At 35.4% G+C, this 26,179-nt stretch overlaps 1 protein-coding gene across 3 annotated transcripts in view; it reads right to left on the bottom strand.

Annotated features, from left to right (window-relative positions):
* Window positions 1-1,319: 1,319 nt before the first annotated feature.
* IMMP2L (inner mitochondrial membrane peptidase subunit 2) overlaps window positions 1,320-26,179 on the bottom strand; it is a 487,583-nt gene continuing 462,723 nt past the window's right edge. For all 3 annotated transcript variants that reach the window (XM_074870290.1, XM_074870291.1, XM_074870292.1), the window contains one exon: window positions 1,320-1,844. In XM_074870290.1, the coding sequence (XP_074726391.1) occupies window positions 1,725-1,844 (120 nt within the window). In that variant the 3' untranslated portion in view covers window positions 1,320-1,724. The remainder of the gene's footprint in view (window positions 1,845-26,179) is intronic.

Here is a 26,179-nt window from a genome sequence, read left to right as displayed (position 1 = left end):
CAGTGGTTTTGCAGAATACATATCAGTGAATCAGAACAGTCAATGAAATTTTCCAGCTCGTCAATATATGTACAAACATCTGGCCAGTTGATACTCAACAGGAGGAGGAGGGAGGGACTGAACTAGTGAAAAGAAGGGAAATGAAGACCTGAACAACCAAGAGAAATAGAGCTGATCTAATCTGGTCTTGTTCCGCTTCTTTCCATGTTTGTCTCTGTCCTTTCATGAATGTGTGTTTGTATCTTTGTCACCAAAACTAATTATGACTGCAGGAAATTTCCTGAACTCTTTTCAGTTTTCTTAATTAATTAAAAAAAAAAACAACTTTGCAAACTACTGTTTTCAATCACCCTGTGCCAATCAAAATAATTGTTAATTTATTGCAATTAACACCCAAACAAACTGCATTAGTTTTAACTAAGATGAGTTCAGAGACCTGTGGAACAGCTTCTTCGAACAAAGAAAGATTATGGCACATGTAAAGTGTTCAGAGAGCCTACAGAGCTGGAGCATTTAAGAAGAAGGTTAGACAGAAATAGAGAGTTTCCACAGTGATTGAACCTATCATCTAACCGATATGCAGATATATGTCTTCAAGGAGCTATAGACTTATTTTCCACTTGTCTGAAGTTCTGATAATTGCATGATTTTAGCTGAAATGTTTAAAGATCTTTTATGTGATTTGTTAAATTTTAAAGTACTATCCTATCCAAAGTAAAATTCAATAAATTTGAAAATAAACTGGCTCATATTAATTTGCAGCTGAAAATGTGTTGTTTTTCAAGTTCTTTTCCCTTATAATATGTGCAGAAGCTTTACTGCATACTCAGAGCATATTTATAATATCAATTATATCTTTATAGTATTAATTGTGTAGTATTTATGATTTATGATTACATAGTTTCAAAGAATTGAGGCAATCAATGCTAACAATGATTTACTATACTTGAGAAATAAATGAAATGTTACCTTCAGATACTGCAATATAATTGGTATGTTTTGACTGAATACCTGCTTCAGCAAGATATACAAGGAATGTTTATATAGAACACTCCCGAAAGAGAAATTAAAAATAAGTAATATGTACTCAGTTTAATAATAAACACAAGCTACATTAAAATAAAAAAAAAATCTCATTAGCTTTTTGAAAAAAGTTTACATAATATATGATTAACTTTTCAGCTACAGAAGTACTGATTCTTCAGTATTAGAAATTATAGGATAATCCAAAGCATATTACGTGTTTTGGGGGTTTTTTCATATGCAATCAATGATAATAATAAAGGTTCTGTTCAGTTAATAAAGAAACAAGCTGAATGTAAAAGATTAAAATATTTTATTGAAGGTTTTAATAATTTCTTATCCAGAGCACAGGTACAGATGTAATAAGTCAAGCATTCTACTGCTCCCAGAAAAATTGAACATTCAAAACTTCTACAACCAATTATTTGAAACCAAAATAATGCATAATGCACTACTGTTTGAGATTAACAACAACAACAAAAAAAAAACAAAACCAAAAAACAAACAACACAACCAACCAAAAAACCCAATAAAGCTTTACACTTAAGGTGTCATTTTACCATGGAGATGTCACATGTATTTGCTGATATGGTACCTGATGTTAAAGCACACTTGGTAAATCTCTTACGGGTAATGTTATAACCACTGCAACTCTTCCTGGTTAAACTTTACTTCAGCGTTTTTCTGTCTGAATATTTAGATTACTCTTGCTCTCTCTGGAGTGGTTTGCGCTCTGGAGGTAGCATAGGCTGTAACTTCTGCCAGCGTTGTGGAGGCCAGAGGATATGAGTAGCTCGAGCATGTAGAAGTCCAAGAGAGACCTGTAACCGAAACATAAACCAGGGAGATTAATAAATACTGCAAATAAAATAAAACGTGGAAAATACAAAACACATGATGATTTATTAGAACAATGAGGGAATACACAATAGAGAACTCTGCATGCATGAGGAGTGTCTCAGGCATGAACTAGGAATGTTTTTTCAGGTTCAAGAAAAACAGCTAGTCAAAACAGGTGAGGCATTCTATAATTCACCTAAAGCTTTTGTGGTTATTAATTATTCTCGATACGGCAGTACAAGGTTCAAGTATCTATTCTGAATAAGTTAAACAGAACCTGTGCCTCATATTTGAGCTATGTGCAGCAAGCACATCAGGATAGCGGCTTTTCTAAACATGCTGTACTTTCTATTTGTCACTGTCTCTCAAAATTCCATTTTGTCTCCAACCAAAAATGGAAATTACTCTGAATCTTTAATATTTCCCCAAGGATGAAAATGCATTTCTGATAGAATTATTTGAAATATATCTACAGATCAAATATTTTTTAAGTTCTAGGACTACCTACACTTCATTAGTACATTTTCTAAACATGTTTTATGATCTGCTTATTTATTATTGTTTTACTTCAATAAATTTACTTCACTAATGTTTTACTTCAATAAAACAAATTGATTATGATATTACTTGTAAAAGAATCATGTATAGGTGGATTGGTTTAGAAAACTGAATTGCTTAGAAAATCTTAAGAGAATTACAAACAAGGCTCTTTTCAAATATGGTATGAAATGGCTAGACTAAGAATAGCAGAACAGAAGTCACATGTTCAGACTGAGATAATAAGACAGGCCTTCAATGTCCATACTTAGCACTGAAATTAAGTAATTTGGTATGGAGTTAGTCTCACTTAATTTGAAAAGCCTGTGGGATAGGCTTCTGCATCTTAAGTTATTTGTTTAGACTTCTGGAGACAATAGCATGTAATAAGCTTCCTACCAGCTATAAAGTATCCAGTGCCAATAGAAAAGTTACAAACAGGACAAAACCATGTTTATAAATACCGGAATGTCTCTATACGTGAAAGGATGAAATAATTCAGACTCCTAAAGAGATGACAGGGACAGCATTCTATAAAATCATGAATGTCATGGATAAAGAATTCATAGGCTTTATTTGCCTATTTTGTCATTATTTCTATGAGGAAACATCAGATGACTATCTTAAAGAATTTTTAAAGCCAACAAAAGGGAAATACTTCTTCAGAGTATACACGATACATCATACTTGCATACATTGTACAGGATACTGAAGAGACCAGAAAAGACTAACAAACTGATTCAGAAAATAATGATAGAAGCAAGGTCCATCACACATAATTGAACATAAAGAAAATAACAGTGTAGCCTCTATACTTCACATTAGAAAACACCGGTGGAAAAGTTATATACCTGTTCTGTTCTTATGCTCTAATGATCTGGTATTAGCTGTTGTCAGAGCCAGGAGTTAAATGGATTTCTTGTTTGAACCCGTACATTTCTGCTTAAATTTTTATGTAAACTCAGTTCTTCAGTTCCATTCTATTTCTCATCACAAGAAAAAGTGATATCAGTAAGCAGGTAATTCAGCATTTTATGCAAATAGACACCAAATAGGCCCCTAGGAATATCTTCAGCTAATTTTCTTGATTTAATTTCATAGGATTAATGTATATTCACCAGTCTGTCTCTACTACATAATTAAATCAGTGAAGCTGAAGTGGTCTATATCTAATTCCATATTCTGTAGCTTGATGAAGCAGGTGCTGAATTACTTGAATATAATTTGGTTACTTAATAACCCACAATATCTAAAAGAATCTGAAGTAGATCACCAAAATTGCAGTCTAACATTATATTTCACTTGCTTGATTCCTTGCAGGAATCACTTGTTTCCCAAATCTACTGTAGCCTTTTTGTAGGCTTTAGCTACATTTTTTTAAGTCTTGACATACTTCTGTGTAGTTTGTTGGATATTTATGGAACTCACAATATCCTTTATCTTAATTATCCCATAAAGTGGTCTGCAAATGTAATATTACCATGGGAATTTGTTCCCGGAGTATACAGCATGATGGTACATGTATTACAGGGTGGTGCCAAAATATAAAACCACAGCAAACCCTACCACTGCATATAAAATGTGACAGCATTAGTACAGAGAACAACGTTAAAATATTCTTCCCAAACACAAATAACATCTTATTTTCAAAGCTCTGTGTTTTTCTCAGTGCATTCCTTGTTACTGATGTCGGTAGGAGGTCTGCACCCAGACTGAGAATATAATAAATGAATCAAAACTTGTTTGAAGCTGAGGCTGGGAATAATTTTGCCCAGAGGATTACTTCTACTGACCATCATCTGACTTGAAACTAATAAAGAAATATCTTTCCTATAAACCTGATTTACAGGACAACATGACTAGTGTTAAAAAGGAAAAACAGGTATTGTTGGGTGATAGAAGTCTTTACTAAATAACAGAAGACACTGATGCCATAGGGCTTCTTTTATAATAACTTAAAGTCTCCCTTTAAAAGCACCTTGATGTTTGACTTCTGCAAACAACCTTAATAGCTTTCGTCCATTGCCTATTATTATTATGTAGTTACCACAGCAGCCATGAATTTCACTGAGGAAGAACAGAATTGTTTGCAGAGAATAACCTGCCCTTGTTAATGGATTTACCCTCATCAAGGTTAAATATGGACAGAGGGTGAACTGAGAGGCTACAGTTTCCGTTGCAACAGTGAAATATTGAAATAATCTATTAAAATAGAGATTAATCAGTTCCCTTACAGACATTATTTACTTTCCTTACTTAAGAAAATAAGTTTCCCCCTTGAAACACTGTCTTAACTATAAGAAAAATCAGTACTTTACAGGCACAAATTCTTTGAGGAACATATTTCATTTACAGACATGAGTAAGAGATGCCAGCAATCTAAATAGTTGATTTTTATTTCTACATTACGATCTATTTATTATTCTTGCTGTGGCAACAACAGATGCTATGTTGAATTGAATCCATATTATTCTCCCTAAACTGAGCTGTTTAGTCATTAATTCTAGTTTTCTAAAATCTTTGAATATTTAATTGAACAACTGAGAAGTCATTCTGTTAACATAACAATTTTATCTGCAAAATAAGTTTTGAATGAATAATACTGTTTCGACACTGTTACTGTGATAAATGCATATTTCCTAGGAGCCTGCTCGTTGTTAGTATGTTAGTTGTATGGAGACTGATTAGTTCTGGCACTGCATTAGGGAAAGATAAGCCTAAACCTGATAGTGTTATCTGCAGTGGTATTTACAACTATCTTGCTCATTCTGTCCTAACAGGTTGGGATAAATGCACCCTTATTAGTTTAGAGACTTATATTACTATCAATTCCCCCGGTTCCAAAATACTCATTGATTTACAGACTGTACTTTCCACCTCTTCTTGTCTGTTTGCCATTTGACACCTTCACTGTCTCTTAGCATGATGGCTTTTTTAATCTCAAATCACAATGGGAAAAGCAGCTGTGCAAGGATCCTGTATAGATGTAGTATGCAGTGGCGCACACCAAAATTTCTAGGGAAATCCAGGTCTTCTGTTTGGATTTCAAGAAAAGGAAAAGTCTAGATAAGGATGTGACCCTAACACAGATATTCTCAACTTTCTCAGGATATGTAAAGTCTACCCAACCTGCTAAATTCAGGTACTGCTGCTCCTAGTTGTGAGTTCACTTCATATTAGGAGCGTTCCCCACAGATTTCTCTTTGTTTCTTTTTCATTGAACCTTTTGTGATTTTGCTCTAGCTTAAACAGCCAAGATTTCAAATTCTGTAACATTAAAACAAGAAAGGACAGCACCACTGAATATAACCTGAGAAACAGCAATGCAGAACCAAAAAATACAACTTTACAACTTTTTCTAGTTAGACTTCCTAACTAGTCAGTTTGTTAATTAGAAGTAGTATGACAAAGAGATGAAAGACAATGCAAGAAAGTTAGTTCAGCTGTTATTGTAGCCCTGTAAACCAGTAATGCCACTGCTAGTAACGTTGCTGTAGACCTTGTAACAGCTCTGCAAGGCCTCAAGATTGATTTCTCAGGCTTTGTCTGAACTTTCCTTGCCTGCCTGGAGTTTTGATTTAGCTTGTTAAGCTGCAACAATTTTTCTAATGATCAGGTGACTATTGCCTAGATTGTTACAGTTTTGCTTGTATCACTTATATTTGTTTATATTTGCATAATCTTGTTGTATAATCAAAGTTTTTACATACACAGTGAAAAGTAATAATTCTCTGTAGAATGAAAGATTTATGATTTTTACATAATAATGTGATTTACAGGACTATAGGCATGGGATAATAAAGACAGTCTTATAAAGAAGCTAGTAGTGGTCATTAAAAAACAACTGATTGGAGAGCTGGACAAAAAGGTTTTAAGGCTAGCAAAGAGGAAAAAAAAATGTGGAGAAGAACAAGGAATGTACTAACATATGTAAAATAAAATACATTATATATACACCTAAAAAGAGATGTTATCAATCAGTAAAGAAAGGGTAAGGCAAAAGAAACATGTGAGAAAATATGCTAAATTAGCCCCAAGTATAACTGAGAGGTGAGGAAGAAGAAACCATCAACGTCACAGTCCTCCTAGTGTTCCTCCTAGAATTCAGGGTGCCAACAACTCAGTAAACCACCTTTTTCCTTTCTTTTTGAGGAGAATGGGTGCTGCCAACTTTAGCACCTAAAGAGACAGCATAAACACTGAGAAAGGGGTAGATACTTGAAAGTGTTTGTGTGACATTTTTAAGTTGTGTTTTAATGAGACTTATTGTGCATTAATTTGATAATTTGGAGTGCAAATGGCAATATCATTGTAACTGGACTAACTATATTAACAGTCAAAGTAAAATACTGTAAATAGTTATGATTTAAACTGAAAGAGGGTAGATTTAGATTAGATATAAGAAGAAATTCTTTACTGTGAGGGTGGTGACACAGTGGAACAGGTTGTCCAGTGAGGTTGTGGATGCCCCCTCCCTGGAAGTGTTCAAGGCCAGGTTGGACGGGGCTTTGAGCAACTTGATCTAGTGGAAGGTGTCCCTGTCCATGGCAGGGGGGTTGGAACTAGATGATCTTTAAGGTTCCTTCCCACCCAAACCATTCTATGATTCTATGATTTTAATGCAGCTGTGAATTGGTGGCTTCTCGTATCAGGTAAGTTTAGTTTTTTGCTCACAACAAAGTTTTGACTAACATTACGTTACAGCTGGTTTTCTAACTGAGACTACATAAACTCTCATTAAATGGTGCAAAATAGAGAAAATCTTTCCCTCACTTGATATTTCTTTTCATATTTTTCCTAAACAAAAATGGTGATTCTGTTGAAATCTTAATAAACACATTTGGTTTCACTCTTTCTTCTGCTTCCAAAAAAAATACATTCAAAATCAGAAAAAAAGAAAATTAAATAGACTATTTTATTATTTCCTCACAATGTATTTTGACCTGGGGGGATTGTGACTGAAATTTAACTTAGTTATTTCAATAAAAACATGAAATATACACGAAACATTTACATCTTTGTGACAGAAGGTCCTGTAATAATCATATTACAAAGTGTAAAATAACATAAGAAATCTGGGAATATCTAGATCACTTACAGAAGATAATAATAAACGAAGGTAATAGGAAGATAATAAAGCACAGCAGTAATTCTTAACATTGGATCAACACAACAATCCTCTTTGAAAGTGTACTTCAATAAGTACTTCAATACAAATATACTTCTGAAGAAGAAATATGTAAAATACTATCTGAAAAATGATCTTGTTTCATCACATTTAAACCTAGAAAAATCTCAATATTCATTTGCATTTTGTCTCCTGGTGACATTAATAAATGTATAAATTGTGCAAATCCTCTAAAATACCTCTAGAAGACAACAATAGTAGCTACCCAACAAACTAGAAGCAGAACCAAATTACAAGATGTGGTGGTTTGACCTTGGCTAAATGCCAGGTACCCACCAAGTCGCTCTATCACTTCCCCCCTTTTCCCCTTTTTTTTCTCAATAGGGCAAAGAAGGGAAAGAAAATAAGATAGGAAAACAAAACAACCCTTGTGGGTAAAACAACAGCAGTTTTAATATAAGCAAAGCGAAGCAAAGGTCCACACGCGGAAGCAAAAAAAAGAAAACAGATTTATTCTCTACTTCCCATTAACAGGCGATGTCAGACCTTCTCAGGAAGCAGGGCTCCAATACGCGTAGTGGTTGCCTCGGAGGACCAAGGGTGACCCCACCCCCTTCCTCCTTTCTCCCAGCTTTATACTGAGCAGACGTCATATGGTCTGGAATATCCCTTTGGTCAGTTCGGGTCAGCTGTCCTGGTTGTGTCCCCTCCCAAGATCTTGCCCACCCCGTCCCACTGTGGGGGGGGAAATGTCAGAAAGAGCCTTGGTGCTGTGTAAGCACTACTCAGCAGTAGCCACAACACCAGTGTGCTATCAACACCCTGCCAGCTCCCAGCATAAAACACAGCACCCTGAGGGCTGCTACAGGGGAAAACCAATTCTGGCTCAGCCAGACCCGATACACAAGAACCACGGATTATAACCTGTGTACTTGAGACATACCGTCAACAGCCAGAAAATCACAGTTTTAAAGGCATGTATCAGCCTCTGGTTCTGAAGAGTCACCTTTGCTTTAGTCTCTTAAGCTGAGCTATATTCTAGCAATATTCCACAGGCCTTCCAAATGCCATGGCCAATGATAAACATGTAAACACAAAAAATTAAAATTCTCTCAAACCAAAAAGAGATAAAACAATACGAACAATCACAGTGTTTCAAATTATGCTTTCTATTCTCTGAAGTAATATATTTTCATTATATTTTTTTTGTTCATATGCAGGTTAGTAAAGAAGCTATATATACAGCCTTTCACATGCTCAGCACTACGAAACATCATCTGTATTCAAAATTTCCTTCTCAAATTTTCTGTTTCATAACACAAAGTCATTGGAGATGGAGGGTGGAGGGAGTAGTTCTGTAGCATTCTGTGGCACCATTTGAGTAGACATATAGCTTTAATGATTTTTTCCAGATCTATTAATTCATAGGTCTGCTACCTGTATTCTATTAGCCAGTTAGCTGTAGTTTGACCATGTTGAAGTTCTGGAAGATTGGGAATGCCAAATTTGCATGGAGGTTGGAAACTGTGTAAAAGGACCAGGCTAATGAGAAAGGATAGAAAAAAGATCTAAAATATTTTAGACACTAAAATCTCAAAGAAAATCTCAGGATAGAAACACTTAGGCAATTCTGCAGTGTTTCAGCTATAATACTAACAAAAATACGTGGCGTGGGACAGCTATCTATGTCAAATTAGATTTCTTGTCTTTAAGAAAGGTTGTTGCACTGGGTTTCAATATTAGATTGTAGGTGTAAAATGGTCTAACAGAGAATTCTCCCAGTAAATTAGTCTCTTCAAAAAATCCATACTTTAATAGAAAGTAAACATGATTGCTCTTACATTTAATTTTCCGTACATGGTTGAACTTTGAAACAACTACTATGAAGTGCAGTATCAGGAAAAAGGCTCAATAAAAATAAAATCCTTTGGATTACAGTAAAATCCCAGAGAAACCACTTCCTCTAGTAGAAGTATCTGGGATAATGAACAATGGCAGAAGAAACAAATATTCTTGACCTCCTTCTTTTATGAATGTAAGAATAACACAATGATGAGAATCAATAGGTTATTTCGTAAATAAAACCATACCACAACAGATGTTCTTTAACTTGTATCAGTTCACTGAAGGTTAGCATAACAAGATGCTAACTAGCTCATGAATATAAAAAAAGTGATAGATTTCTTTCAGCTACATAGCAAAATGCTAGCGTCTTCATCATTCTTTCCTCTCGTTAACTGAACAAATCAGACCTAATGGAGCCATACAGATCTAGTGACAAAGAAAAGAATGCATCCCATTAGTTTTGTTAGTAAGTGTTCCATTACGGTTCCATTAGTTTGATAGCTGAAACAGCAGCTCCAGCTACAGATAAAACATTCCATTTGTGTTTCCTTTCACAGAGTTACTGTATAGTCAGTAAAGGTCCTTATTAAAGTTATCAAATTCAGAAGTGTTATTTATATAGAAAATATAATAAATCTGAAAATATATAAATGACAATTATTTTCTTTTAAGAAAGTTTTAAACAGTGAAAATAGACACTCAAAAGGGATGCACATATACTACACATATATGCACATAGTCACAAAATAAGACGTAAAAGAGAGAAATATATTTCAAATGCAATGGATGGTTCCCAGAATGAATAAAATTTGCGTGTTAGCACAAAGCTGTCTGAAATTAGTATAACAATTGTGACTGCTCCAATCCAACATGGTTTTTCAATTAAGGATATTCATATCAGAAGAGGTGAGCACAGTCATTGCATTGTAATAAAAGCTCAGGTTATTGATTGAATTGAAAAAAACGTAATGTACTAAATATCTGGGTTGCATTCTTGTTTGTTCTATCAAGTCTACATGCTTATGTTCAACCTAAACTTGCAAAAGAGGTGAGGAACGAAATGGTCACTGAAAGTTTTATATATTTCACATATGAGATTTTTCTACAGTTAGATGTGCAGACAGAGACTAGTTAATATTGAACCATAATTTATATTCATTAAAGTAGTGCACATTTAAAGGAATTCAGTATAAAGTAGTGTATTTTTTATTCAATTCATGAACAAATCAGCTGTCAATGCCATTGACTAAATTAAACACAGTAACAGGCTTGGTACAAGTATTCTATGACCTGAATTCTATCTCAATGCATTTTCCTGGAATTGTCAAAGATACATTATTGAAAGGGACACTATAGCTAATTAACTTATTCTTCACTCCTTCCTACTTTCTTCTGGTTTTCTAAAGATATCTTTTTAAAATAGAGGCTAGCATATAACCCAGCAGCTCTACTCTTTTATCTTCAGTAAGTGTAACACTCTTAGAAATTATTCTTTCTTGCTTATGATTAACAGAACCATTATTCTAAATAGGTCTACAAAAAGATTTACAAACCAATCTATTATTTATTTTATATTTCTAGTAATAAAAATGGTGAAAGAATTTGCTTAGTGCACAGTATGCTGTGCTCTGCATACTGCATATACATATCATTTAATAGTTAAAAGCTTTTTAATATTTCACAGGGTAACGCACAAAATTCCTAGACTAAATAGTATTGTCACAAAGTCATGTAACTCAACAGAAGAACAAAATGTACTAATAGCTTTCATGAAAGAGCCCCACATTAAAAAGCAGAAAGCAGTAATATATTTGCATTTCAATATTTTAAGAATTGGTAAATGAAGTGGCAGGAAACAATTATTAAAACACATTTATTATCTTCACCTAGAAAGTATTAGCTATATCCCAAATCTATGCATATTAATTATTCAAGAATACATAAAAGCCTTCAATGTGAATTCCTGTTCAGCAACATATTGTGTCAGTGCCACGGAGTCAGAAGAATGTCAGGCTTTGTAACATTTTTCAGCTTACTACGCTGATATTGATTTTGTGCGTAGTCTTTCTTGACTGAATACTTAGGACACTATGCAGAAATGCTGTACATTACAAATTAAGTTGATTTCCAGTTTTGTTCCATTGCATGTCATTCTAAAGCTTTGGCAAATGCAGCAGTACAGGGCAATGAGTACAAAGGAAGGAGTCACAGAGCGGCTCTGAGAGCTCTCACACTACTTAGGGACTGCACTTGCCCCCTCACTACATCGCTCCTCCACAGACCCCGTTCATCCCCACGGGCTGGTGCTCGAGAAGATGGAGCCGTGCCCTCTGTTCTGCTGCCCCTCCTCTGCGGTGCTCTGTGCTTCCAGGAGAGCTGGGCAGAGACATCCTGGCACTACTCTGGCCACAGAGATTTGTTGTGATGCTCTGCGCAATAGCGGGGAGACCCCTGCTCTGCTTTCACCACACACAGATAAAGCAGGCCTTAATGATGAGTGGCTAGTATTGCAAAGCTGAGTAAACAAGATAAAATGACAGATCAAATTCCACCAAATTTCTGGAAATATGACTGCACCAGGGTTCATACGCATGTAAGCTGGGACAGGTGACATTTCAGACCCATTCAGGAAAGGAAAGGAAGGAGTCCTACTCTCAGAAGAAAACAGTAGGCTTCAATTTCTAGATACACTCAAATTCTTCTTCAAGAAAAGTGATGAGAAAAAACCCACGTACTAGTTACCCCTTGCATCTAATTTATATTCCTCATACTCCTTCCAAACGCTCAGAAAAGTACCTGATCTCATAGGTCAAAAATCAGGGTTATTTATGAACTTAAGAGAAGTATGAACACTAAGGGATGTCAGGGAGAACATCCCATCCTGCTGCTGCCTCATCTGCTCTGCAAGGAGCAGCTTCAGCCTGAGTGGCTCGATCAGTGAGCACTGTGATGGGACATCATCAGGAACAGCAAACCCCAGGCATTTGGGAAAGTTCATTACCATAAAGTTTAGTAGATGCCTGGCAGTCAGTCAAGATCATGTACAGTAATTATCAAATGCTGAGGTAAGAAGAAAAAAAAAAAAAGAGGTAAGAAAAAAAAAGTAAAGAAGGCCAGCAGTAGCCAGAAAAGTCAATTCAAGGGAATAGGTGAGAAAATACTTCTTAATTAAAACAAAATAGTACAACTCCTTGTGATATTACAACTGTTACTGGGCAAAGCAAGCCTTTTCTAAAGCTAGAACTGTTCAGAAATTTTCAGTGACAATAGCTTGTATGTTCAGCAAAGATCTGTCAGCCTACTAACAGCTTCTCTGGCTTTTATCACACATTTCAACAGTTTTAGTCTGATACAAATGAGGTTGTTGCAATACTGTTGATAAAATAATTTTGATTGTATCCCTTAAACAGACGACTGTTTAACAGACTATTCCACTTAACTACATATTTTAAAAATTCCTACTATGAGGTTTGCCTATATTTTCTTCTAAAATGGCATACAGAAACAGTTTGACTTACAGAAATCATGCTGTTGGCAATATGAGCTATGAAAAGCAATGGAGAGTAAATATTCAATGAACAGCTAGGATATCAAAATGTCATTAAATAACTGCATGATACGTTATTAAAATTATAAAAGACTTTTTAATAGAGGTCTTTGTGTGAGGAGGGCTAGAGCTCATCTAAAATGGTAAATTTCATCAAGATAATTGTGTATACATAATCTCCTCAAGTTGATTTACTAGAAAAAAACCCACATAAATACTTTAAACATATAAAGATTTTTCTCCATCTTATAGCCATACTAATAGCTATGAATTTAACAGTGCTTAAATACTTCCCCTCTTTATCTGATGTATTCTGTATTTCTGTTAAAACTATAGGGAAGAGATTAAATATACTAAACCCAACTTTTACCTTACTTGGAAAAAAATATCTCCAAAATATTCTTTTTTTCCCTAGTCAATTTTACTATTATTTAGCATTCTGTGTTTTTATGATATTGTGACATTTGTCAAAATACACGGCTTCTTGGTATAAATCAAATCATATAGCTATCCTTTCACTTCATAACAGAAATTTTGATTAAATAATTGACACTATATAATTATGAATATAAATTTCACATCCGACATAACTAATCCTCTTCATATTCACATTTTTTTTTCTTTAGTTCACTCCTGATTAGCTTAAGATAATGGCATAACAGGTTTTGCTGAGGAAAGAAGCTTCACAAAAACCAATCAGAAGTATAATAAGATTCATATCCTTAATCAAATACTGTTGCAGTTCTTCTATGCAAATCTTAGTCTGCAAGGATTGCACATCTCACATGTGAGATGATTCTTTAATTCTCCACAGAAAACTCCCTCAGTGAGGAAGCATACGTGCTTATGGAGAAGGCAATTTTACAGACAAGTGACATGATGGATCAAGTCACCAGGCCTGGCCCGCTCACCTGGCAGCCCAGGTAAGCTGATCCAGAGGAAGGGCAGGAGACCAGCAGTCAGGGTGATGCAGCTCCCCTTCATTATGGGGACATCAGTAAAACTAGGAAGAATATTCGAGGCCCACATATGAGTTTCCTGATCATTACATTAGAGGTTCAGTTAACTGGCCTAAACAGAGGTACCTTCTGCCATTTAAAATGTCCCAGGAAACCTCTACTGGCCACTGTGTCTCTTCATTCAGAAGGGCACAGGCTTCTTCAGAGTCCTGTGCTGTATCTTCCAAAGGCACATAAATGTCTCAGATACACTAGGACACAGGAAAAACAGTTTTGTAGACAGCTAGATTTCCACCATTCCTCTCTTTGAGACCTTTGGTATTCCTGGCATATACACACCTTTTTTTTTTTTTTTTTTTTCTTGTTTCCTCTTGCTCTCTAGCCTTCTTTGATGTGTCCTTACATAATGAGACAGGATACTAGAAACCAAATAACTGAGTCACAGAATACATCATTTCAAAATAAAAAATTACCTTCCTCATTAGCCAAATACAGTAACCTGATGTGGTGGGTTGACCCTGGCTGGATGCCAGGTGCCCACCCAAGTCGCTCTATCACTCCCCTCCTGAGCTGGACAAGGGAGAGAAAATATAACGAAAGGCTCATGGGTTGAGATAAGGACAGGGGGAGATCACTCACCAATTACCATCATGGGCAAAATAGACTTGACTGGGGAAAAATTAATTTAATTTATTGCCAATCAAGTCAGAGTAGGGTAATAAGAAAATAAAACCAAATCTGAAAACACTTTCCCCCCACCCCTCCCTTCTGCCAGGACTTTACTCCTGATTTCTCTACCTCCTCCCCCACAGCAGCACAGGAGAGTGTGGAATGGGGGTTGTGGTCAGTTCATCACCCAATGTCTCTGTTGCTCCTTCCTCCTCAGGGGGAGGGCTCCTCACACTCTTCCCCTGCTCCAGCATGGGGTCCCTCGCACAGGATACAGTTCTCCACAAACATGAATCCTTCCCATGGGCTGCAGTCCTTCAGGAACAGACTGCTCCAGTGTGAGGCCCTCACGGGCTGCAGGTGGAGATCTGCTCCACCATGGGCCTCCATGGGCTGCAGGGCACAGCTGCCTCACCATGGGCTGCACCACGGGCTGCAGGGGAATCTCTGCTGTGGTGCCTGGAGCACCTCCTCCCCCTCCTTCTTCACTGACCTGGGTGTCTGCAGAGTTGTTTCTCTCACATATTCTCACTTTTCTCTCCCAGCTGCAGTTGCTGTTGTGCAGCAACTTTCCCCCTTCTTATATATGTTATCCCAGAGGCACCACCACCATCGCTGATGGGCTCGGCCTTGGCCAGCAGTGCGTCTGTCTTGGAGCCGGCTGGCATTGGCTCCATTGGACGTAGGGGAAGCTTCTAGCAGCTTCTTACAGAAGCCACCCCTGTAGCCGTCCCCCGCTACCCAAACCTTGCCACATAAACTCAATACACCAGATTTAATCGACAACTTTATCTTCAAGAGCTATATTTATCTCAAGGAAATACTAAGACTTGCTCTTAACCTATACAGCATGAGCAAGAAAGTCATGGAAGACTAATGAATTCAGTTCCCTGCATATTTAATAAAATATTCTCTCATAGTTGTAATCAAGCCATAGTTCAGCAAAGCATGTGCTGATCTTTAAATATTCAAGTAAGACACTTAAGCACATTATTAAAATTAAGTAAAATAAAATTAATACAATTTTCAGTGAACTGATGATCCAGATTTATTAACTCTTTAAATTACTCAATTTTTCAGATGAAATGTATCAATGAGGCTATTTTAGCAAGATATAACCACAGAGGACTGCCAGGTCATCAGTACAGGAAAAGGATTAACGCATTTAAGATCTGAAAGATCTAAATGTTAAGATTTAACACCACTAAAACTAATTCATTACACAGAGCTCTTTCACTTTCAGTAAGAAAATCAACGTATTAAAAATTCCTTTTAAAGTGCTTACCTTTATAACACAATCTCATTCAAAATATGCTGCAAATCCAACATTTATTTTGTACTTCACTCTTTTGGGGGACAGAAATCACATTTCTGGTCAGCAGCAGACTGTGTATCCATCACCATTGCTACAACGCCTGGTGATCCAAGTACTGTCTCTGAAATTAGCTGAGGAGACAGCAGCAGTGAAATGTGCAGACAGCACAATCTGATACATTTTCATCAGTCTGCTCTGGAGAAAATATAGTTCTGTATGTTTATTGAGTTGTTTTTTCTGCTTCAGGATCTTAGCACTGACAGTAGATGAAAAAAAGTGATACATATTTTAATGAGACCACAATGAATAGTTAATCTTCTAGCTTGCTTTAATGTACTAAATTTCCATCAGCTATAGGTAAAGGTGATGGAAAGATGGCCATTGCAATTGCTTTACAATGGAAGTCTAGCAACCTCCCTGTAGCATCTTTGTTCTCCCACTACTGCACATCTTAAGCAACCCAGTCTGAGCTTGGTAAGAACTCTAGTTCTTGTTTGCAAAATATTTTGTTTATTTTCTTGTTCCATAATTCTAATGCTTCTTATTCAGGCAAACCCCACTCCCAAACCTACAAAGAAAGGCTTCCATTCTTCAGTCCAAATTTCCCACAGTGACCTAAGTTTTTATGCTGTCTGGAGTCACATACAGCCAAAGGTGAATCTGAAGCTGCCTCATCCTCAGAAGTCTCGCCATCTGGTGATATGTAACCCATTTGAAGAGTGAATCAGTCTCAAACTGGAGGCTGCCACACTGTGTTTGTAGACAAGAGGATGTGATTTTAACCATGAGTCAAATACATATCATGAGTCAAAATCATGATACTCTAAACACAGCAAGTAAGAAGATGGAAGTTAGTATCTAATGATAAGGGAAAGTGTGGTTCTTACAAAAAGTGAACAAATGCAGGGCCAGATTCTCAAGAGCGTTGGGGGGGGGGGGGGGGGGGAAGGAATATGTAGATAGCACCAAAACTTTGGATGGGAATTTAAAGTTGCTTGAACAACCTGCATCATGAAACTAGAAGAAAGACTTTCTCCCCAAACTTCAGTAATGATACATATTCAATGAGCATTAGCTGTATCTGGAAAACATTCCCAATTACTACTAATACATTAAGAGGGCAAGAGCTTCAAACTTATACTAAGCAAGAATAACCTTTAGCATCCATTACAACAGCAGAGTCCAATGCAGCACCTGCTATGTTCTAGAGCACAGCAGCTCTCTCTGCAACCTCAGAACACTTTACATCACCTTTCTTCATAGTTGCTGCCAGATCTCTGCAGAAATTAATTCACAGTTATTGCAAAGCTCTCTAGTACACATTTGTGAAAGGAACCTTTTATGTACAGATAGTATTTGCATAGGTTCCTGATACTTTCCTCCCTGGTAAGTCTTGGCCACAACTCCTGAGTGACTTCTCTGATGCCATTCTAGCAGCCCTGTTATCCTTCCCATGTGTGTGCTAAAAAAGGGGGGAACCTCCAGCTGGCCCCACTTAGTCATCTTCAAGGCTTCCTAGTTGCTGGCTGGTAGCCTTCCCTGGGCAGAAGATCCCATCAGCCCTCCTCCACTGCTGGGCTGAGCAGCACCCAACTCCACTTCCCAGACCCTCTGCTGCCTAGCTCCATTATACAGTGGGAAGTAGATCTGCTGTAAATCCCTAAATGAGGAAGGCTGGAGAGCAAGGCATAATCACAATCAGAATCTGGATGACAAGGGATACAGAAATAATTTCTAAGACAGATTAATTTCTAAATTCAGCCAAAAGGTGAATTCTCCAACAAAAAAAGCTTAATTATGTGACATCTGAACAAATATTTAATTCTCTCCACAGAGAACGCCACCCTAGATTAGACCTTGATTGAGATTAATGGGGCTTGTCCTATCTCCCTTGTTACTTTTTTAAACCTCATCTAGGAAAGCTATCCCACCTGTCCGATTGCAATGAAAGCAAATTGCTATGGTCACCTTATCAGTCATAAAGAGTAAGGCTTCTTAAAGAGAAATTGAGATTCTCCTCAAAAGAGAGAAGAAATAAACATGAAATTTGTAGAACACATATTTTGTATATGCTATAGCAACTATCCAGAAAATAGAAAATAATAAAAGTGGTTTATTCTCAGGGACAGTATTTCAGTTGGCCTCAGTGACTAGCTTTGGTGCTTAAAGAAGCTTTAATGTTCTTCGGTTTTCAAATATTGAGGTTATAATACATTCCATTTCTGTTAAGTAAAACTTACTCTTGCCCAGCTCCTATGACTCTATGTTTATTTAAAGTTCTTACTACCCTGTACTATGGCACACTATCAACATTTCTTAATCACTAACATTAATTTCTGAAAATGCTAAACCAAACCCTTGAGCTGATGAAAATGTTGGACAGGATGTACATCCAAATATACATACATAGAATTTGAGACATTCTTTTAAAAGTCAACATCTTCTCAAAGATATGACAATCAAAAAAAGTTCAGTCTCTATTTACCATTCCTTAGTACATTATATATAGTCCTTTACATAAGTACAAAACACATGTAAAAAGTTCCTTTTGTTGAGTGTCATAGGCATGAAGCTACTAAGAAAGAGATATCAGAACCTCTATTATATCAAATTGCATCTTACTTCGAGTAAATTTATTGCTGCTACACAAACAAGGTTAAGCCTATTTGATGATTATCATTTAAGATTTCTTACTTAGAACCATGTCAAAATTAATTATAGTTTTTTTGAAAAGGGTTTAAAATATCAAAATTCTGAAACATGCTCATTAGAACTATTTGTAAGTAATTAAAAATGATAGCTTATAAATAAGTTGTGATTGGATCCTAAAGCCATGTCAGAAATAGTGCTCAGATGACAGCCTGTCATTTTATGCTTGATACATGTGCCCTGTTGATCAACAAATAGTGACATTTTTATTATTCTATTGAGAAAAGAAAGTTAAAATTTTTGCGATCACAAGTACTTTTCCCTTCCTTTTCCCTCCTAGTTCGTGACACATTGACATCACCCACCTGAACACTAGAAAATCATTAATTATTCAGTTCGCGTCCTCCAACTTCTCCATTATCAAATGCCACTGTCACAATGGAAGAGAGCCATAAATTGAACAGAAAAGGTAACCAACATGTTCATGAAGCCTTAATTTTCCTCTATTTGACAGAGACACTAACATGATGAGCTATGGCATATCTGTGTAAAATCCTTTTTGGATTTGGAATGTGTCACATTGTATCAGTCAGGAGTCAACAAGTTTCTCATGACATCTGACCCACAGGGAAAGTTTGGATGTGAATTTTTGTTTTGTTTTGCTATTTTAAGAGTATGGTGAGGATTACAGTAAAGGTTCTAAAAACTCCTCAGTTTTCAAAGTGTAGTACAAAGACTGTCTTTAGATATTCAGAAATATGAAGTGCCTTTTATTTTTCATAAATAAACCACTTGAAGCATGGTGTGTTCAAAAAAATGCTTGCTAATAAAACCATCAAAATTATTTTTGTTAATATTTATTTGTTATTTTACAGAAAGTCAATTAGATTACATTAAAACCTGGTAATTTTTTCATAATTTCATTGTTATTATAATAATGTTTAAGGCTTTTTAAGAGACTAATTCTTGCCATTGGTGTTTTCTAGAGAAAACAAGGCTACCCAGAGCCAATAATATATATCTCTATTCTTTCTAAATAATGATACATGTTGCATATAAAAAGCCACCCTGAGCTGTGAATTTCTTAATGTCTTAGTTTCAGATGTGATTTGAACATTGACTGGAGTCTGGAACCTTTCCTCAAACTGATTAGTAACTTATTTGAAAGCTAGTTGCAGTAAATCTGAGAGGACTGTTCCTGTAAACCAGTGCTATTCTTCATGTATAAGAACACCTGAATCTGACCCTGAGATTTATTTAATTTCCTCTGTAAAATCAGAGATTAAACAAAAAACAAACAAACCAGATTTATGAAAGACTGTAAAATGTGTATATGTCAAACTTCATCTCTTGAATCTTACTGGTTTGAACTATTAATTTATAGAGCAGTATGAGCAGCAAAGCTTAACAGTATTATTACTCTGACATAAGTAGGTGACAGTCTAGTATTGCACTGCAGTTTGCTTTTGATGAGGACTATTATTTCCAATAGGCATAATATGCAACAATACCACAGCTTGTCATGACTTACCTGAGAAACATGAGAGCTTGCAGCAAATACATGAGATTTATGAATGTCACTAGTACACAGGCACTGTTTTTCATGGTACATACTGAAGTACTAGGTAAACATACTGCTATTTGTAGGAAAAAAAAAAAAAAATGGAGGAAAATACTTAGTGGAATTCTAGGTTTTCCAAGTCAAAAAAAAATCCCTCCTTAAATATTTTAATTTATATTACAGAAATGTGAATGCTACTAAAAATTCTTTTCAGCATTAAAAAGTGCTGATGACCTGAGGGAGTTGTTTAGAGAACTTGTTTATCTACCACAAGAAAGCCTTATGCAAACAAGGAGGAACATTTGTTCCCTCCGAAATTTCTGAATCTCCTGTCCATTCATATAAAACATGATATGAGTACTGAGCAGGCAATTGCCTCACAGGCATTAGACTCAGACAGCTATTAGAATATAGTGCAGACTACTGTAAAATTTACAAGCCTGACACAGAACTTATTAGATTTAAGGGATATAATTTCATTTGTTTCAATGGACACTGGATTTAACCCTATTGGTATGATCCAATGCCTACTGAAGCATATGGAAAAATACCCACAAAAGGAATCATATGCAGGCCTTATTCAGAGCTCCTTGGGTACATGAAGAGAGATATTCAAAGATTTTTATTACTATTATCCTTGGCTTATACTGTTGCATTTTTTCCTAAATCAAGGATACTTGGTTTTACAAAAGAAAAGTTCCCTGTCAATCACTAGTGAACAATTTCAAGTAATTTCTCTGTATTTGGAAAACATGCTTCAATCTCACTGTCTTTAGAGAGACTGCCTACAAGAACATCTCTCTGACCCAAAAAAGAGGTGCTTGCATGCTGGAGGGATAATAAATGAAATACCTTAGGGTTTTTGATAGCCCCAAATTAACATAATTCAAGTCCTGAAGTGAGACATAAGAAAAACTCTGATTTAACTTGTCAATTAATACTTTGTGCTGAAGTGCCCTGATGTCTAAAACATAAATGTGAGAGAGCAGTGATTACTGATCAAGGTATTAATATTATCTGGAAACATTTAAAATATATATTAAATTTAGGAAATAAAAGTTAGAAAACTGAGTTTGAGAAAACATCTAGGTATAAGACTTGAGGTTAAATGAAGACTGATTGAATTGTTTGTTTACTAGACCCTCTCTCAACATACCCTTGAAATCCTGTGAGAAATTCAACAAGCTTGGATTCTCCCACCTAACTCAATAGCCTAAACTGAAAATCACAGTAAGCTCCACAGAGAACCAGTGCAAAGAGAGGACCTTGTCACAGAGATGCAGACCTGTAGCAAGCTGTATCAGTCTTCCCCATTTCTCTCCACTGACTGTAGAGGGAGGCTAGGCAACTGTGCTATTAATTTGGGTGTCTCTGTTCAGGCTTACAATTAGATTAAAAGAATCTGGGCTTTTATATTGACTTAAAAATCATGCAATGTTCTCTATTAAAACCCATCTGTCCAAAAGATATGCTCAAAATAAATGCAAGACATCATCTGACATTAAATTAGCTTCCTAAATGACTTGATACTAAATTTAGAGAGGACAACAGCAAAGCTCCCTTTGGACTTCACTGGCCCAGGACCAGTATACAGTAACTGACATTGCTTTTCCCAGTTTCTTGAATAATTTGTGGGGTTTTTCCTCAGAAAATTCTTAGAAGACCTTCTTTTTATATTGCAGAGCTAAAGGAGAGCAGCAATAACTGCAGGTGGATTACTGAAGGTAAATTATGGGGTTTAAATCTTAGTGACCCTCCGTAGAATCAGTTTCCAAATGCAATTCGTTAAATACCATTATATTACATGACAGCTCTGGGAGTGAGGGAATATGAGAATAGTAAAGCCAAAGTCCCTTGGGGTAGCCAGATAAAATGTAGCAGAACCTGTCTAAATAACATATTTGTTATATCTAGTTTTTTTGCTTTAAAATGCTTTGCTCAGGAAGCTGTTAAGCTCAGTGGAAGAAATCACGTCATCTCAGCTATCACAAAGGCATTGTTGTATACTTCCTCTGTTCTAACCATGCCAACATACTGCCACACAAAAATAAATTTAAAAAAATAAAATCAGTAATGCAAAGCTAGATTAAAAATATTCATTTCAGAATTAAAACATAACATTAAAAACAAAGACTTCTTGGCTGTCATTAACTCAACCAATTTTCTCTTTTTTAAAACCTGTCAATTTAACCTCAGTTCCCAGGTTTTCTTTCTTGGATTCCACTTCCAGTGCAGTAGATATTTTCTCTATGGGACCACATCTGAAATGAGTCAGTCACTCTATACTACTTACAGTCAAAAGAACTTCATCTAAAAGTACTTTAAGATTGGATCTTTTGTGTGAAGTCTGAGTAATCTGCAGCCAGCGAAGAATAAAAATATATTGAGGATTCACTTCCAGAGTTGCAATCATGAGATGCAGAAATAATTGCTGGAAAATATCAGAAGCTGGTGTACCAGGGAAACTTTGGGTTTTGTCTGCTTTTAGAGGATTCTATGTGTCCATCTTATATACTAATTTTATATGCCAGGGTACATGGACAGTAAAAAAGTATAATACACAAAATTCATCAAGAACTGTTCCAACATAAGAAATGGCTGATTTTTAATGAAAGAAGAGAAAAAAAAAAAAAAAAAAAAAAAAAAAGCATGGCTAATAAAGATACATTTTAATTTAATTTTTAGATACTTGATAAAGTCACTGTCAACTTCCTAGTTGACAATGGAGCCTAGTTTTACTCCAGGTTAATTAACATGTAATGCTTGTAGTCATTTGTAGTTATAATTGTTGTGTATGCTTATATTAAGCTAATAGGGACTATAAATTTCATTGTTCACAATATTTGATAGGTTTAAGTAAACTAGAGGTTTCTATTTTCAGTTTGAAATAGAAAAAAAGAAAACAAGAAAAAAAGAAAAAAAAAAGAAGTGGTTATACTTAAAGTTTTATGCTGGAACTCTGTTTCTGCAGGTAGTGCATGAATATTTTCTCTGAAATGAAGTGTCCTTGATACACTCTTCTTGCACTTTCCACTGTTCTATGAATTATAGAAGAATCCACACTGGCTGTATATGTTATTTTGGAAGAGTCACTACTCTCCTTAGAAGCAGACTGAAGTAAGGAGAACTGAATCATCTGATCAGTAATCACTTGGTACCATCATAGACTTGCCCAAGGGAAAAATGAAAGTTCAAATTGAAAATTATCTTGAGAAATAAGCCTTCAGAAAGATGTTAAGCCAGGTTAAAATGATCAGGACACTACATCTATGAAAACAAAAGCAGTGATCAAGCAGACCAACAGCTGATACTTTTACAGCTAATTGGAACAAAGTATCAAGATACAGTTCCTAGAATATTGTAGCCTTTCCAACTAAAGATCAAAGAAAGTCTTGTACCAGTACATACTACAAGCTTCAGATATTTAGGTGATTTACTATTTTTTAACTGTCATCAACATACCCTAAAATTCCCCCCTTCCCCCTCTAAAAAAAGAATTTAAAAAAAATAAAAATTCCATCTAATAGGTCACTAACCTTGATATCTACAGAAGTCATAACATTTTTTTAAAAGAGCAATAAGAGCTAAGACATTACTTTTGCTGCAAGAGGTATGTAATCCACAGCTTTCTTGTGCTTGACCATTTTTGACCATTTTTATTTTTGATCCTTTTTAATACACTGTAATAATCAGTTTATAAAGCCCAGTTTCTTAGAGTAAGGATGACTGGCATCTCTAGACTCAACAAAGCTCAGCCTAATAAATTGCACGACTGCAAACTCTATCATTTCCTATGTACCTCCATGTCACCCACTTTCATGTTGTCCCAGCTTGTATCTTCATTGGGAACAGTGCTTTGCTCTTATACAGAGGAAAATATAACAATAAATTTGGGAGCACATGAATGCACGAATCATTGCATGCATCATAAGTCAGAAGTGGATGTAATCTGCTGTCCAGTGAAAAATATGATTAAATACCTTTAGCTATCATTTCTCCAAGAACAATCTTGGAAACTTCTATGTCTCTCTGGACTAAACAAACCTTCAGTTTCATAGAAATTCTGAATGTCCCTGGAAACCCCAATAAAATCACAATTTCTATTAAACCAAGACAAGCCTTAAGTGATATCATTCGTTAAAATATAAACTAAAGCTAGGATTAAAAAGGAAAGTGACTGGATTATCCTTTTATTTAATCTATCTTTTATCTAATCTAATCTGTCTTTTGGTTTTATCTGGGTTATTGAACTATGCACCCTTCCAAACCAATTTTAAGTATTAAATATAAAACACTGTTTCAGTAGATTTGCTAGATTCAGATTCAACACTTTTATGGTAAGGTGATGAAGAAGGTCTGTGTGTAAAAAGGGGTTCCATTAAAAATGTTTTCTTACAAATATTTAGAATACTACATATCGCATGTCTATACCTCAAGGCAAGAAACAGTAGCTATTACACTGGATAAGTCATAAAGAATTATGAAATGCACTACATTAAGAACTACAGCAAAAATTAATATTTTCTTTTTTATTTTAAACTATCATGCAAAGTTAAAAGCACTTTTTTTTTTCCTAAACTGAAAGAGACAATCCTTTCCCTTGTCAAAGCAAAGCTCCTTTAAATAGTAATATAATATTGAAATCCTAATTCCTGTGTTGTTAGTTTGTATGCAACTGGTAGTCATCTGACTGCTGATATGAAGATGGTTACAATATGCCTCATAAGGACTGATCAAAGTTTACTACAGTTTCTTGAATTATTTTTATGGAAACAGCAGAAAAATATAGATAAATTTCCAGAATACCTGCAAACACTACTAATATGTTTTTTTAAAAATCCCACAAAGCCATGCAGTAGGTCCAGTACATCCAGCACCCTCTCATTTCACATTTCGAGCAGAGAGATCTCCAAACTTGGTGGTCAATGTGTAGATTTTACAACCATGTGGCTATGATAGAATCATATGACTCTCAAGTGGTTACCATAACAGCTGTTAATTGCCAGTGTGGGATTAAATTAAATATCTCAGGATTTTTTACAGACTGAAGCAAGCCAGTATAAATCAATACCAGATAATCAATGTCAGCAAGACAATGAGAAACTGATATTGTTCCCATTCAGATGGCCTCTACTCTATGTCTTGATGTATCTATTCTCTGATAGAATGAAAAGGACATCTTTTTCTTTGCCTGAAACACTGGAAATTACAAACTAGAGCAAGCAAAAAAAGATCATGAAATAAAGAGAATACTACAATATAAGAAAGAAGATAATTTCTCAAGTAACAGTATGCAATCTTGTGTCTTTGACAACTCAAATAATTTTGAACAATGAGTAATTTATGGCCATGAAAGGGCAAGCACTTTTCTTCATTCATTTATTTGTTTTATTCCCAGTAGGATACAGCAAATAAATAAAATTACTTCTAAAAAGCCATTTTCCATTGCTATCATTTATGCCTTGAGGAAAAGAATCTTAAAATCCTTTACCTTATGAGCAAACCCACTTACTGTCATACATTCCTCCCTTTTCTCATTCTTCATAATAAATTTGACAGCTTTTTATGATGTCACAGATGTTCCAACGAAAAGTAGTATTAACAGGGTTCTTGTGACACGGATTTAGATTTTTAAGATTCTTTATTACATTAAAGCTGGGGCATTTGGACAGCAATACAATAATTATTTCTCCTAGTTGGGGAAATACTTTCTTGTCCTGTTTGATTTGGAAATAAGTCCTGAATATCCTGGAAAGCAGGATCAATCCAAAACATTTTAAAAAAATCTTGAAAGATATTAAAAATGTAAACAATTAGCAACTTGTATATAATTCAAATTATTTAAGGTTAATAATCAGAATCCAATGTCAAGCTATTTCTCTGCATATTAATTAACAAGGTTGAATATTTGGTATTTTATTTTAGCAGCATCACAACAAAACATAAGCAGTGCAACATGGCACAACAGTCTAAATCCAAAAGCATTCAGGAATATAGTTTCATAATATGACAAAAATAAATACAAGAAAGAATGTGTGTGTTGTAACCAACTCTAGGCACTAATTATTTAGTCTTGACTCCCTTAAATGTTAACGGCAGCAGAGGT

The sequence above is a fragment of the Strix uralensis genome, chromosome 5 (genome assembly GCF_047716275.1).
Source record: "Strix uralensis isolate ZFMK-TIS-50842 chromosome 5, bStrUra1, whole genome shotgun sequence".
In the NCBI taxonomy this organism is placed as follows: domain Eukaryota; kingdom Metazoa; phylum Chordata; class Aves; order Strigiformes; family Strigidae; genus Strix; species Strix uralensis.
The sequence above is the reverse complement of the archived record's forward strand: the minus strand, read 5'-3'. Positions and strand labels throughout refer to the sequence as shown.